Source organism: Orcinus orca, chromosome 15 (genome assembly GCF_937001465.1).
Source record: "Orcinus orca chromosome 15, mOrcOrc1.1, whole genome shotgun sequence".
In the NCBI taxonomy this organism is placed as follows: domain Eukaryota; kingdom Metazoa; phylum Chordata; class Mammalia; order Artiodactyla; family Delphinidae; genus Orcinus; species Orcinus orca.
In genome coordinates this window covers 59,036,064-59,052,253 of record NC_064573.1, presented here as the reverse complement: position 1 = coordinate 59,052,253, position 16,190 = coordinate 59,036,064, and the positions used below count along the sequence as shown (strand labels likewise).

The 16,190-nt window shown below is 48.4% G+C and overlaps 1 protein-coding gene across 6 annotated transcripts in view; it reads right to left on the bottom strand.

The window, feature by feature from the left end:
- Positions 1–288: 288 nt before the first annotated feature.
- The window catches only part of PTPRM (protein tyrosine phosphatase receptor type M), a 746,259-nt gene continuing 730,357 nt past the window's right edge, over positions 289–16,190 (bottom strand). For all 6 annotated transcript variants that reach the window (XM_004275949.3, XM_049698267.1, XM_049698268.1 and 3 more), the window contains 2 exons: positions 10,179–10,314; positions 289–1,027 (listed from right to left, as the gene is read on the bottom strand). In XM_004275949.3, the coding sequence (XP_004275997.1) occupies positions 974–1,027; positions 10,179–10,314 (190 nt within the window). In that variant the 3' untranslated portion in view covers positions 289–973. The remainder of the gene's footprint in view (positions 1,028–10,178; positions 10,315–16,190) is intronic.

The following is a 16,190-nucleotide window of genomic DNA, read 5'->3' as shown; positions in this document are numbered from 1 at the left end:
GCTTGTGCACCCGGGGAGGCTCCCGGGATGGGCCTCGATCTCTCACTGACCAAAGTTCTCTCTCCAGAGTCCCAACTCTACCTGCTCCAGGCCAGCAGACCTGGGCACGATCTCTCTGCCAGAGGCCCAGAGTGACCGGAGCTGCCCCCGCCGGGGCGCCAGGACAGTAGGCAGACACCACACTGGTCACGGGTCTTTATTTATTGAGTTGAGAATTCACACAAGGTAGCATCATACAGTAGTAAGTCATTTCCAGGGCTGGATAAAAATGATTGTCACTCACCGTGCTTCACGAAAATTTCTTTTAATGAATAAATAATTTGATGAAATCAAAAATATTTACAATATAAACACATGGCAAAGCTTCAGGTCTGTGAATCTGATCATCGATCTCCGCCTTTCTGAACTGAATGCCTCCCAAGCTTTTCCCTTGGGAACAATACAAATCTGAGAGAAACAACAGCTCATACATCTCTTTGTTCGTTATATGTTTGTCTGTTAGTCTTGGAAAGCTACATATATTATGCGACATGTTAAAATACAGATTTTAACTAAAATAATATATTATCATAATGCCAGGTAGCATTCTCCACAGAACAAAAATGTACACTCAGTTGTAACAATAACAAAGGTTCACGGGCCACAAAAGAATACCCCAAAGGTACAAATTCCTTCATAAGAATATAATTGTGCTCTTGAGTTTACCAGCTGTCCATGCTGCTCTACGGAGCTGGTGCCTAGGAGGACAGGGTTGGACCACTGGGTGCTGACGGTAGTCTTCCGTCAGGCAGCAGCAGTACTGGGAATTGGGCAGGGCAAGCAGTTTTATAAACACTTTCTTGGGCTCTTCAAGAGAGCCAGTTAGGCAAAGCAAAATAAGCATATGGAGAAGTCTTCATCTCATCGGCACAAACACCATGGCACGTCCTGGCTTTGCAGGATGAAAGGTTTGTGTGCAGGGCTGTGTACGCCGTCAGCCAGCATTCAAGTATTCTAGGGCTACCTCATAGCAGAACTTGTACTGATCCTGGAACACAGAAGGGACAAAATGTCAGCGTGGCCATAGCGGGATGCAGTTTCTCTGAAAGCAATGATGCCAGATTAGGGTTTTAACTGGAAGCAAGCAAACTGAGAAGGATGTGAATCAGAAGTGAACTGGGAAGTCATGGTCCTGAACCACACACACATTCGTCGTTTGTAGATGTTTCCCACAAGGCCGATGAAAGAGGTATTTTGATATCTATGCTCATTAGAATTCCTGGAAAGTTCTAGACAACTGCAACACATATCTCTGTTTGTCCATACGTATGTGTTCACCTGTTACGTCAACATCCTGAGTACAAATTATTGGAAAGCCAAGAGGTGGAAAGAAAGATAATGAGGGCTGGGGACATGCCTTCATGATTTGCTCAGCAAATAAACGCGGCTTCACTCCTGGACCGGCTTTACCTCTGACTGTCAGTCAGCAGCATTTCCTCCGTTTTATGAGAGTTTATTAAGCACCTCTTAAGTACCAAGTGGCTTGACCTGTCCCTGACTCTGAGAAGTCCATGTCCAACAAGGAGGATGAGACGGGCACCCAATGGCTCTCACGAGGCAGAGCTGAGCAGGGCCCACGAATGCTCCCCAACATGGGTGCAGTGGAGGAGGGAGCTGAGCTTCTTAAGGAAGATGTGCAGGGGGTGGCAGGTAATGGGGGAGCCTGAGGATGAGCACGTGAGCGGGGGGGGCGGTGGTTATGTGTCCTGTTTGCCCGGGACAGTCCCACTTGATGCCTGGTGTCCTGGTGTCATCGTGACTTGTAGGCCCTTTCACTCTCAAGAGTGTCCCGGTTTGAATGATAAAGTACGTGGTCCTCCTAGCAAGCATCCCAGGTGGAGGCGGCAGGATAAGGAAAGGCACAGAGTGGGGACGTCTGATGCCCTCTGGGGGCCACATACCAGTTCTTAATTGGGCAGCGAGCTCATCTCTCTCGAGCACAGAATTCTCAGATCCTGGACCACGGCCTGAGCAAGCCCCATGTGAGGTCCTGGCCCAGGTGGGGTTTCAGGTGGGAGGGGAGGGCCTTCGGCACCTGTGTTTATGCCGTGAGCTGACGATGCTCACCTGGCTGTGGCCTCTGAACTGAGCAGAGGGACACGGGGGTTGAGGACGCCTCCATCTGCCCCCTGGCAGCAGCCCAGTCACTCAGCAACTGGCAGGCCCCCTCCCCCTCAGTCGGAGGGAGGCTTGCACCAGCCGTGTGGTCAGGACCACTGTCTCACATCCAATATGATGGCCACGACCAAGGAAACGCACCTCTTACTTTGGGGTTTGCCAGATTAATTAAAAAAAGGAATTTCCTTTTTTTTTTTGATATGGGCCTAATTAGTCATCGCAATTTTCTTTCTCCACCTACATTTTGTTCTCTAAATGCCCCTCTAAACCAACCTATTTATTTGAAGACAAGGGCCATGGTCTCTCCCTCCGTGGATAATACACCATCCTTAGCAAAGAGCCTGGCGCACAGCTGGGGGTCAAACATTGGTTGTGTATGTAAATGGTGACCAGAAGAATGGGTTTAGCAGCTTTTGAGTCAACCCATTTAACATTTAAGGCTAGAGACTGGGGAATTCAAGATATAGCCTCAACCCTCAGGATCCTACAATCTAGAGGCGAAGACAAAGTAAACAGATCATTCAACACACCGAAGGCGCCACGAAACTGAACATCAATGTCATTAACACCCGCCAGCCTAAAATACAAAAGACAGACAAAATCAAGTGCTGGTGAGGTTGTGGAGAAACTGGAACCCTCCTACACTGCTAGCAGGACTGTAACATGGTGCAGCCCCACTGGACGACCATCTGGTGGTCCCTCCGAAGGGTCACCCTATGACCCAGTGATTCCACTCCTAGGAGCACACCTAAGGGCACTAAAAATATGTGACACTAAAACTTTCTGATTCACATTCCAGGATTTATTATTTCAGGGTTTGATACTTTCATTTCAGAATATCGTGATCTCGGTAACCACTCTATAAGAGATCATTGGAATTTCAAAATTCTTATGCTGTCAGCTCACTGGGCTGACGCTGGCTATGGAGTGCTCCAATCACTTCTCTGTTTTTGTGACTCACACAGACAATTCTTTCTTTTTTTTTTTCATGGAAAACTAAGAGATCAATCCCTTCTTGCAATTAGTTTCAGCGCCGACGATGAACCATCCTCTTAACACAGAAAAATGCACTTAGAGGGCCATGTGGCTGCCGGTCTCAGGTCACAACGCAGGTGCGGAAACCAGGAAACCAGGGGTGAATCCCTTGGGTTCATCCTGAGGGATGGCTGTGGTAGGGGCGTCACTGAAAGTACCCGGTCATAGGCATGACTATGGTTTTCAAAATGAATTCTTTCTCTCATTTTATCCCTCCTAAGCAAGCTGCCAGCCCCCATGGACTCTGTGATGACTGGTTTCTGAACCAGAAAAATAAGGGGAACGAGCAGAAAGGCCATGAATTGCTGCGTCTCTTCCCCCAAGCACCTCGAGAAATGCCTGAAATCTTCCCACACTGCAAACGGATTACACTGGATCACCAGGTATAGGCCCGTCTTTGGTGGTTTCCTCTCTCAGCTTCCTTGCTTTTGAACAGTATAATTGAGCCCCACGAGCTAGCTCTGTGCTTCAGGGAAAAAAGAACTTTTATGCCTTGGTCCCAGAATCTCCCGATTTGGGTGACATCATCTTTGTGCTGGACCATAACCAGGGCAACAAGCTACTCCTCTTGGAGACCCCTGACTTCACCTTCACTCCAGACCCACCTCTTGTTTCCACAAAAGGGGAGAAAGTGAAGTTTGAAAGGGCACCCAAAGTGAGGTCACGCTTTAAAGGTCCCTGCTCTTGGAGGGGTGGCACGAGGCCACGGTGTCAGTGGGCGGCTGCAGAGGGCTCCCCTGAAGGGCTGGACGGCGCCTTTGTCAGCACGGCAGCCTGTGTCTGCAGAATGGGGCCCTACGGTCAGTCTGTCACTTCAAATACCCCATGTCGCCTAAGAAGATTCAAAGAGAAGAGTCTGCATGGCTCACCTGGGGCAAAGTTTCCCTCCCGCGCACACCTGCTTTTTGAAACTAGTACCAGCTTCAGTTTCGGCTGGATCCTTGCTGACAAATCCTTCAGTCTGGAAAAAAATCCTTCTGACTGACGCGCCTGTCAGGAGGGGAAGTGGTCCCCTTGTGCCAATAATCCTGGGTGGGACCGTTTGGTTCAACGTTCCCAGCGGGTCACACTGGGTGACCAACCATTGTGCCCAGGAGACACCTGGGAGGCAGCTGCCCATCTCTGACGATGGGTGGGTGGGTCACTACCCTCATTATAGCTCTGAAAGAGTCTGAAGCACCTCCTCCCTCAAAGCCCATGAACAGTCCGTGCAGCTGCTTCCCTATGCAGACCTGTTAGCCTGCAGCCGCCGCCTTCTGGGTCCCAGGGAGCAACTCAGGGTGACGCGGGTCCAGGTACAGAGAAGAAAAGTCCGCTCGCCCAGCAAATGTTTACTGGGCCCTCCTTGGAGCCAGGAGCTCAGCTGGGGCTGGGGGGGCGGGGGTGGGCTCCGCCTCCGGGGGATCAGAGTCTGGGGTGGGCGGGGGCACAGGGCATTCACACAGACTCCTCAGGAGCAGGGAGTGTGACCGCAGGTCAGTGGGCTCAGGGCTGCGAGCCTGGGGGGATGCGTGGCAGGGCCTGGCCCCGGGGGACGTGGATGCCACCAGTGTCCCAGAGACGGGCCACAGCTCAGGGACGTGAGTGAGCCTCTCTGACACCCCCCCCGAGGCCTATAATCTCTGCTGCAACACACACACCCACACACACCTACACACACATGCACACCCGCCCACACGTGCACGCCTACAACACACCCCCACATACACCTGCATACACAGCCACACCTACACGCAGCCAGACACATGCACAACCGCCCACACGCGCACACACCCGCACACACCTATACACACATGCACACACACCTACACACACAGCCACACCTACACACAGCCAGATACATGCATACCTACACACACATGCACACCTACACACAGCCAGACAGATGCACACCCGCCCACACCCACACACACCTATACAGCACACCTACGCCCACATGCCCCACCTTTCACATAGCCCGTCAGTTTCCCGTGAGTTCTCAGACAGAGGCTTAGGGGGCAGTGTACACACGTGAGTGGGAGAGTCAGTGTGCTGTCCACGCTGGGGAGGCTGCAGGGCGGGGGTAAGGCCCTCTGTAGGAGTGCCGGGCCAGCATGTTATTTCAGTGCAGGGAAGAGGGAAGGGGCCCGGTCTGGGTGGTCACCTGTCCGTCATGGGAGGTCCCGGCAGAGGTCTGAGTGGGAGAAGGAGGGATGGAGAGGAAGCTGCCCGGCCTCGCCCTGCGGCCCACGTGGCAGGACAGGGACGGCCTCCGTATCCTCCTGAGCCGTGTTTCTTGCCCTGTAGCACATCACGTGGGCTCCGACCGCCCTAATCTTCTGGGCCGTGGCCTGGCATCTGTGTTTGCGAAGTGCCCCAGGTGATCTCACGTGCAGACGGGCCAAGGGCCTTTCTAGACCAGCTACTAAGTTCCTTAACCCCGGCTGCACGTTAGGGTCACCTGGGGCGCTGGTACCACCGCTGCTGAAAAGCCAGGCCCACGTCAGCTGGATCAGAGTCTCGGGGATGGGCCCAGGGCTCAGAACTTTCTAAAGCTCCCATTAAAGAAAAGTCAATTTCATAGAGACAGAGACTAGAATTGTGGCTGCCGGGGGAGGGACAAGTGGGGTGATGCCGGTGAGGGAACAGATTTTCAGTTGTAAGAGCAGTAAGCTCTGCGGCTCTAATGTGCAGCACGGTGACTAGAGTTAATGATGTGAAACTGTACCCTTGAAAGTTGCTGACCGTCGATCGTAAGGGTTCTGACCACACACACAGTCAGCTGTGTTAACTCTGTGAGGCCACAGATGTGCTGATTATCGTGATCTCGGTAACCACTCTATAATGCGTACATATGTCACATCAGCACGGTGGCCAAAGCTCCCACCACCTCCCAGGGGATAATGTTTCTCTAGGCAAGATCTGTCCCCTAAAGGCTGTTTCTCGGTTAAAAAGGAGCCCTGGGAACTTCAAAAGCCGAATGTGGAAGCAAAGGTGGGAGAGGACTGTTAGCTGAAGCAGCAGGTTTTCCAGCAACTGTACTGGATTCATAGGGGCTCAGAGCGGGCGACCCCGTCCGCCTCTGACCAGGCCAGTAGCGCCAACCTCACTCAGGCTGTACCGTCGCGGCCTGCCCCACCCCCCTGGAACCCAGGCCTTTGATGGGGGCTGGAGCCTGGCTGAAGAGGTGGATAACTGAGAAGCTGGCCTGAAAGAGGGGTCAGGAAACAAACCCAGCGGCCCCTGCTGCATCAAAACATCTAGTCTTGTGTTCAAATGATTTTGCTTCCTGGCAGTCCACTGGCTTTCCCCTGGAGCCTCACACCTAAACATTTGAAGAAATAAATCCATAGGGCCTCTGGCTCTCCCTGGAGAGTGCCATGCTTCAAAACGCATAGGGAAGTTCCTAACTCAGAAGCAATTTGGAAAAATAGTGAGCGGCAAGGGGAGACGAAGACGGGCACACCGACCGCCGCGGAACATTCATCCGGCCCTGGCAGGAAGGGCGTGGCAGCAAATTTTGGTGTCTGAATGGAAAGGGTCCCCGATGAGCAGACCCAGGCGCACCTGGTGGGGCTCCCCACGCCCACCCGCCTACCTCCTGGGGTGCGCTCCAGGGCATCCTGGCTCCCACTTCATTCTGCGCAGAGGCAGCTAGGAGGTACCTTTTCAGCTGCTGGTACAACATTTTGTGCTTAGGAGAAACACAGGTCTTGGGTGGCCTTTTATGCCCAATAAAATTATACCAGATTTTATCTCCTTGACTTGAATTAATTAATTCTCTCAGCCAACACACAAATGTACGAGTACCAAACTAAACAGAAATTGTACTTACAGGCAAAAACAAACAAGCCAACGACAAGAGCCCTGATTCAACTCAAGAAGCTTCAAACCCACTGAAAAGAGCATAGTGACATTTTTTCTCTGGTCACCAGATATTATCCATTATCCCGCCAGCAGGCACCGTGACAAGTTTATCAGACATTTTTCTCAGGAAATTGTAGGACTCGCCTACATTTCTCAGCCACCGAGTTGACCCTAAAACTGGTGCTGACCCTCGGGGTTTTGGGCATCCAAGGATCCTATTTCTCTATCAGAATCACACATAACTGCGGAAACGCCCTGGCTATTATAGGTAAGTGGGCTGAGATCAGAAGCTTCCTTCATGTAATATCACCCTTGTCCTGTAGTCTGCACCGTGGATTTGGGAAAAGCCATGTTGTTCCTGCCCATAAAAATTGGTGAGTGATGGCAAATCAAAACTACAATAAGATATCATCTCATACTGGTCAGAATGGCCATCATCAAAAAATCTAGAAACAATAAATGCTGGAGGGGGTGTGGAGAAAAGGGAACACTCTTGCACTGCTGGTGGGAATGTAAATTGATACAGCCGCTATGGAGAACAGTATGGAGGTTCCTTAAAAAACTACAAATAGAACTACCATATGACCCAGCAATCCCACTACTGGGCATATACCCTGAGAAAACCATAATTCAGAAAGAGTCGTGTACCAAAATGTTCATTGCAGCTCTATTTACAATAGGCCAGAGATGGAAACAACCTAAGTGCCCATCATCAGATGAATGGATAAAGAAGATGTGGCACATATATACAATGGAATATTACTCAGCCATAAAAAGAAACGAAATTGAGCTATTTGTAATGAGGTGGATAGACCTAGAGTCTGTCACACAGAGTGAAGTAAGTCAGAAAGAGAGAAACAAATACCGTATGCTAACACATATATATGGAATTTAAGAAAAAAAAAATGTCATGAAGAACCTAGGGGTAAGACAGGAATAAAGACACAGACCTACTAGAAACTGGACTTGAGGATATGGGGAGGGGGAAGGGTGAGCTGTGACAAAGCGAGAGAGAGGCATGGACATATATACACTACCAAACGTCAGGTAGATAGCTAGTGGGAAGCAGCCGCATAGCACAGGGAGATCAGCTCGGTGCTTTGTGACCGCCTGGAGGGGTGCGATAGGGAGGGTGGGAGGGAGGGAGACGCAAGAGGGAAGAGATATGGGATCATATGTATATGTATAACTGATTCACTTTGTTATAAAGCAGAAACTAACACACCATTGTAAAGCAATTATACTCCAATAAAGATGTAAAAGAAAAAAATTGGTGAGTGGTGGAAGCTGTAGCCAGAGCCACTGGGGGAAAGGCCTGGAAGGGTCTGCTTCTAATGACCTGCTTAGTTCAGGCTGCAGTGAGAGGGAACTGACATTTAAAAAAAATCAAGGTCAGCTTTTTTCAAGTACCAACTGAAGTTTGGAAGCAGCACACCCGTCCCTGAATCAGGGCGTTAAATACCGAATGACATCACAGTCAGAACATTTTCATTATGCGTTTGTTTCCATCCTCTGTCATCCTCTGTCAACCTGCTTATCTGTTCTAAACTCAGGCCGCCTCTAACTGCCCGATTGGCCTTTTCTCAACTGCCCTAAGCCCAGAAGATGGAGAATTCCATGGTGGGGGAACTCTCTAAAATTCGGGATGGGGGGGGTCCCGGGGAGTGAGAGAGTTCTCTGACTAGTGAAGTCCGGGCATGGAATGTGAGGGTCAGCCTCCTGGCCCATCCGCGTGACTTCTGGGCCGTGGGAAAGGCACTTACGAGCACCGTGTGTATACATGCTGCCCTCCGGCGGCCCCCTCGCCCTCACCCAGCACTCGTTTTCAGGGACCAGGCCACACCGTGCCCCGTAGACTCCTCCACTCTCAGGGACCAGGTCTTTCTCACCTGGGCAGCTTCCAAAACAGTCTCACACATATTGTCATGTGGGATGATCTCAACAAAACAACACTATCCCTAGTTTACACGACTCGGGCTCAGGAAAGTAGAGTGACGTGCCCAAGGCGACTTCAACAGCCAAGGTACTTTGTCCGAGGTTACTTCACTCCAGTGAGCAGAGCTGAGACTAGAGGGGGGGTTTGCAGGGGCGTCCCCAGGGCAGGGCAGGGAGCTGCCATGTGGGGGGCAAGATCCTTTTTTCACAGAAACCAACATGGTAATTGCTGATGGTTTGAGAGTCTGCACCTGGCCAAACAGGTGCCTGTTTACCAAATTCCCTGGGCAGCGCGGTGCTCCTGGGGGCGGGAGCAGCTCGTCGGGCGCAAGGCACGTCAGTGGGGGAAGCGGGGCTTTTGCCAAGCAGGACTCGGATGTGGCCATCACAGGCAGGGGCCACGGCTGCTTCTTCAGCCTCAGCTTGAATCTCAACTCCCTCTTTAGTCCCTTTATTACATTTACAATTTTAACCCCCTGCTGCAGTGCTGCGCACCCAGGACGCAGGCTTTCCAAGCTCATCAGCGACCCCGTCGCCCCTGCCCCCCCATTCTCCCCACCTCGGGGTCGGTCTTACTGTTTCCTCCCGATCCTTCCTCCACTGACAGAGAAGTACAAAAACCTCATCGAAAAGCTTCCTCCTTTAAGCTATCCTCCTATTCTTGAGTCTCAGTGGTTGGCATCTCAACAGCTCGGCACAAAAAAGAGATTCCATGAAATACTCTAAGAAAATAATTCCACATCGTCCTTTGTTTCTCCACCTCTTTCATCCTTTCCTCAGATATGGCCACCGTAATTAAATGCAATCGTTTGGATGTCAAACTCCAATTCCCAGCTTTGATAAATATTAGGTGATTAAGCTATTTATAAAATATGTAATTTGAAAATCTGGCATTTCATGTGCTATGATTATTTCTTCTCTGTGAAGATGAAGTGCTTAGCCACGTGGAAGGCACTGCCGAGAACAGCAATTAATCAGGATGTTCGCTTGTGAGTTTCAACTATTTCCATGTGTCAAATGTGCTGAGCTGAGTCTCCTTGTGAAAAGGCAGAGGAAGGGAGAACGAGGGAGAAAAACCCGCACGAGTGAAGCGATTGCACTGTGAACACGAGTCTCTCCCTCCCAGGGGTCAGCCTGAGCGAGGGGCCGGGTGTCTCACGCTAACCGGGAAAGGGCCCCCCCGAGCGGGATGGACGGGGTCCTACCAGCAGGTCCACCATGTTGGGCTTGTTGTTCCTCAGCGTCTTCACGGCGTGGAAGACGTCCACCGTCCTCTGGTGCCGGAGCATCTCACAGACAATGCTGATGGCGCAGAAGGTCCCGCTGCGGCCTCCCCCGTTCCTGTGGGAAGAGGAGGAGAGGCAGGTGGTGGGCCTGGGCCGCTCTCGCACCGCATGGCTCCCACCACCTGTGTGCACCTGCTGCCTAAGCCCTCCCGGCTCCCACCTGGGCCCATCCCTCTACTGATGCAAATGGGGCCCAGGGATCACCTGACTGGAGGTGATGCGAAACCGGCACATCCTGCTCTCCCAGTTGGTCTCTGCCCTGATGATGTAACCTGATATGGCAATTTACTAGTTTTTATGGAAAGGGACCACTCAGGAAAATTCTCAATAAACAAACAACTCGTGTAGCATGTGCAGGAAAACTGTGATGGGTGTGGGTTATGCTCAAAGACAGATTTGGCCGTAAATAACCCATTAGCATGTCATGATTTATCTCTAAAACATAAGGGCTCTTTTTAAATAAACTTTTTATTCTGGATTAATTTTAGATGTACAGAATCACTGCAAAAATAGCACAGAGAGTTCCTTGCCTGCCCACCTTCCCCTGATGTAAAAATGTCACATAACCACAGCAGATGGTCAAAACCAGGAAGTTAATGCTGGTATAACACTATTAACTAAACCGCAGACCTTAGTCAAGTGTCACCACTTTTTCTGGTCCAGGATCCAGTCCAGGACCCACCTTGCATTTAGGTGTCACACCTCCTTAGTCTCTTCCACGTGATCAGTCCTCCATCTTCCCTTGTCTTTCTCGACCTTGACACTTTCAAAGAGGACTGGTCAGTTATTTTGTAGAGTATGGAATATAGAGTGAGATGCAGAAAACAGCCATGGTCCCCTTCCACGATTTGAGAAGTCATCACAAAATACAAATTGTAGAAAGTCCTTCATTTGAGTTCGTCTGATGCCTTCTCATCACTGGAAATGAGGTTATGCACTTTGGCAAGAAAGCCACAGAAGGGCTGTTACCTCCTTTGAAGGTTCATGGTGTTGAACTGTCTTATTGCTCGTGATGTCGACCTTGGTCACTTTTTTTTTCTTTGCCTTTTCTACTATATTCTTTTTTTAAAATTTATTTTATTGAAGTATAGTTGATTTACAATGTTGTATTCTACTATATTCTTTTTAAAATATCTTTATTGGAGTATAATTGCTTTACAATGGTGTGTTAGTTTCTGCTGTATAACAAAGTGAATCAGCTATACATATACATACATCCCCATGTCCCCTCCTTCATGAGCCTCCCTCCCACCCTGCCTATCCCACCCCTGGTCGCTTATTAAGACGGTGGGTGTCTGGCAGATTTTTTTCACTGTGTAGTTATGTATAATTACCATCGTAACTTCTCATAACTTCTCTTTGTAGTTAGTAAGTATCTTGGGAAAGATACTTTGGGATTATGCAAATATCTTGTTTCTCCTCAAAGTTTCACCCACTGATTTTAGTGTCCATTGGTAGATTCCATCTGCAACAAGTCACAGTGATATCTGCCTGACTGGTTTTCACTTCCCTCTCTCCTTCTACATTCTACTCTAAAGAGAGAGCTGTCTCTCAGCCACCATTTGAAAATTTATTTGCTTATTTATTTCTATTTTATTATTTATTTAAGTCACTTTAGACTTATACATATTAATTTCACTTCTATGAGCTAAAATAGTATCCATATTTATTTTGTTGCTGAAATTGTTCCGGTTTGGGCCATTAGGAGCTCCATCAGGCTGGTTCCTCCATCTCTTTTCAAGCACTTCCTTACTTTCTAGAACCACAAGATGTTCTATGCTCATCCTGTATCTCCTTCCCTGCACCAGCTCTGGAATCAACCTCTTTTCCAAGTAGATAAAGGATCCTTTTTTTAACAAACACAATATCATTATTATTATACCTAAAATAAACACTACAGTTTAATAGAATCAAATTTCTAGACACTGTCCAAATTTCCAAGATTGTTTGAGACATTTTCTTACAGCTAACTTTTTCAAATCCTCATCCAAGCAAAGTCCACATGTTGAATTTGGTTGACATGTCTTGCAAGTTTATTTTAATCTATAGGTTCCTCTTTGCTCTCTTCTTTTTTTCTCTTGGCAATTTATTTGTTGAGGAAATGGGGTCATTTTCCCCTGCAGGGAAAATGACAACCCACATTCTGGGTTGTTCTCATTCACTGTATCTCTGAGAAGCACTTAACACACCAATTTCTAATCCTATACTTCCTGTTAATTGGGAGTTAGCTCCAGAGCGTCATAAGAATTCAGGATTTTTTTTTCTGGACAAGGATACTTTATAAATGAACTTTCATTGGGAAGCAGGCACAAGATATCAACCTGTTCTGTGATTTTAAGATTGATCTCTGTGTTCCAATGCCAGCTTGATCATTCCATGATTAAGTTCCTAATCAATTTTTTAGATAAAGTATAACATACCTATAATTAAGTCCACAAATGGTAAATATAGATCTCTGTTAACTTCTACAAATGCATATGCCATGTAACCACTATTCAGATCAAGGTACAGACTTCTATCAGCCCCCTGAACCCCCCTCCTCCCAATATTCCTTCCTCATCAACACCATCAATACCCCAAGATAATCTTTGTTCTCACATCTAGCATCATAAGTTTCTTTTTGGAATTTTGAATACGTGAAATCATACAGTATATACTCTTTTGAGTGGCTTATTTCACTTAATATTATCTGTGTGAGAATAACCCATATTGTATCAGTAGTTCGTTCTCTTACATTGCTGAGAACAATTCCATTGAATGGATATACTACTGTATACTTGTACTACTGTACAATTTCTTTATCTAGGAGCTGACAAATGTTTGCAGCTTTCCATATTATGAGTATACCTGCTATAAGCATGTTTCCTATTGCATATATGACTCATTTCTGTAGTCACAGACCTCGGAGGAGAAGAGCTCAGAGGATACATTTATATATAGCTTTAGTAGATGCTGTTAACCCGCTCCAAAATGGTTGTACATATTTACTTCCTACCAGCAGCGTTTGGGAGTCCAGTTTTTCCACAGCTTCCCAACACTTAGAATCATTTATTTGTTTATCGTTTAAATTTTAGCCATTCTGGTGAGCATGCAGGGGCATCCGATTTTAATGTACTTTAATGTGTATTTTCCTGAAAACTAATGATGCCTTTTCTATGCTTATTGGCTATCTGGCTATTCTTTTTTAAAAAATGCAGTTCTTATCAAGTGTTCTGCTCAAACAATTGGAGTGTCTATCCTTTTCCTATTGACTTGCAGTAATTCTTAGGCATTCTGGCTATGAATCCTTTGTCAGATGTACGTAGCGCAAAACTCCTTGTCTTGCCTTGTGTTTTCACTCTCACTGGGGTCTTTGGATGGGCAGGAGTGCTTAGCTTTAACGAAATCCAATTTACCAATGTTGTCCTTTATGGATACTGTCCTGTGTAACACATCTCTGGTTACCCCGTGGTCCTGAAGATTTTCTCTAGAAGCTTCATTGTTTTCCTTTTCACGTGTTGGTCTACAATCCACCTGGAGATGCTTTCTGTGTGTAGCATGAGAAGGGACATCACTGCCCTGCAGTAGGTGTGTGCTGTGGACCTTGTTGTGAATCAGGAGACCCCGAGGTGTGGCTCCGTTCCTGGACTTTCTCTTCTGCTCCCTTAGTTTGTGTTCTCTCTTTGCACTGACGCCTCACTGCTTTTCCCCCATCGGCTTTTTAACCTAACGCTTTCAGCAGCTATCGACGACCACTGTCTACTTCCATTACTTTCATCAAGGGTTGAAAGATGGTGATATCCTAATTCTCTCCATTCTGTCTGGTTTTACTAGCTGGAAGACATGTGTAAAGAAAAAGAATCCCGTTTGCTTAGTGCGAGCCATAATGCGGCTCAAGGAACCATCTAATTCACAGCCCTGGAGGGCGTCTCGGGCAGGGACGCTCTGCCCAATGCCAGTAGGTGGCGCTGCGCTTTGCCGAATACGAAGATCTCTCCTTAGAGATGGAAAGCAGGTTGCCTTTGGGGGTCAAAGCATCCCTTCCTGGCATGTTCCCACAACTAAAAAACCTTAGATTAAGATTTTTAAATCTCAACAACGATCAGCATCCTCAGCAGGCCTGGGTCTCATGCCCACCGTAATGCTGACAGAGGACGAGAAAGCCCCCCAGGAACAGCAGGGACTTTTGGTGGGGACGGTGGTTCCAAAGAAAAGTCCAGGGGGGTGGGGGCTGGGCTGGTCGGAGGGCAGAAGCAGCAGGTGCCCACCACGTCCATTGGAGTTAAAGAACAGCCCGCTGTCTTAGCCACCACGTGGGGTGGTGATGTAATGGTTTAGCTCGGGGTCGCAGCTGTGCCTTGGGAGAGTATGGCTATGAAGTGCAGTGATTCAAGGGGTCTTTGTGTCTTCCCCTCAGGCCTGTCCTGTGCCTCAGCTCCCCTCTTGGGATGTAGCCCTTTGGGTTACAGCACTGGCCCTTGTTAGGAAGCTACTAGGAAGCGTGGCATTCCTAGTCCAGACGCGGGTGGAGTCCAGACGCAGAAATCGGTAACTGCAAACTATTTTTAGTATCTCCAAGAAACCTAACGGATCGAATACAAACTCTAACCAAAATGTCAGTTTTCCTTGCTGGGCTTGTATGAACTCACACAGGTGACCCTCTGATTATATTCTGATCAGAAGTTATATCTGGGCGTAGAGAAATAAAAACGGGGACGTGAGCTGTTAATCGATCCTTTTGGACATTTTCTCCATGGAGATGTTTTTAATGAACTGGGTCCCTGAGAAGGAAGGCAAGGTTTTGGGGGTGGGGCCTCTGACGGAGGGCAGGGATGGGTCAGTTCATACGATTCTTTCCGAGGGCACAGCAGTTTCCTGCAGGATGAGACACTGCCACGTTCGGTGCCGAAAGGGGCTCCCAGGGAGGCTCCCAGACCCCGGGGTGGGGGTGGGGTTTGGGGTACGGGGGCTGCATTGCGGGAGATACAGCACCGAGTGGACAGTAACCCAGCCCTTAGCTTCGCCTGTTGATTTCACAAGGGTCGGTCTGCCCGGAGTAGAGTTTTATCTTCCTTTCAGTTCGGGAGAGATCTCACTGTGCGCTTCTAATGACACTCCACCGAAAAGAGACATCAGCTTAATACTTTCAGTTTCCACAAATTCTCTACCCATCTGCCCTGACTGCAGGGCTTTCTAATCGCCGGCTCCATTAAGCCAGCTCCAACTGGCTGATTAGCTGCTACCATCACCTACGAGAAAATGCAGGTGAAAGTGCTTTGAAAAGCACGGAGACTCGAGCCAGTGGCTCTCAACCTTGGGGGCACTCTGAAACAATCCAGGTCCTCGCACCCCCAGAGATTTTGATTTAGGTGGTTTTGCTGTGGTCTGGGCGTAGTGTTTTTTTTTTAAAGCTCCCCAAATGTGCAGCCAAGGTCGGAAACCATCATTCTGTAGCCAAGTTCTCCCGTTTTAGCACCTGCTAAAACTGCCAGCCGGGAGACCAGTTTGGAGACACTGGCTGTAAGCAAATCTTCCCAATATATATATATCCCCAGGCAAACAAAATGAGACAAAACAAAACTCTCTTAAAAACCACAAAGAAGAAGGAGACGGTTCCTTTGAAACCTCTGACATGAAATCCAATAGAATTACCAACGAGTGAGCTGGTAAACCAGCTTTTCCATATCAGGGAGGGTGCCCGGATTGTGGCCTTTGCTGACATCCGTGATGTAAATACCCCCACCACCGATGATTTCAAGTTACCAACAGTTTAACAACCAGCTCAGAAAATTCCCCATAGCTTAACAATGGGCTCTCAAGAGCTGGTAGGAGCTCACTGAACCCACCCAGGTATTGTTTTTCTGAGGGGGAGGGTTGGCTCCCAGCCACAATGTAAGGGCTCAGTTTATAGCAGTGACACCCCATCCAAATGTAAAACGTGCATGGTCTTGT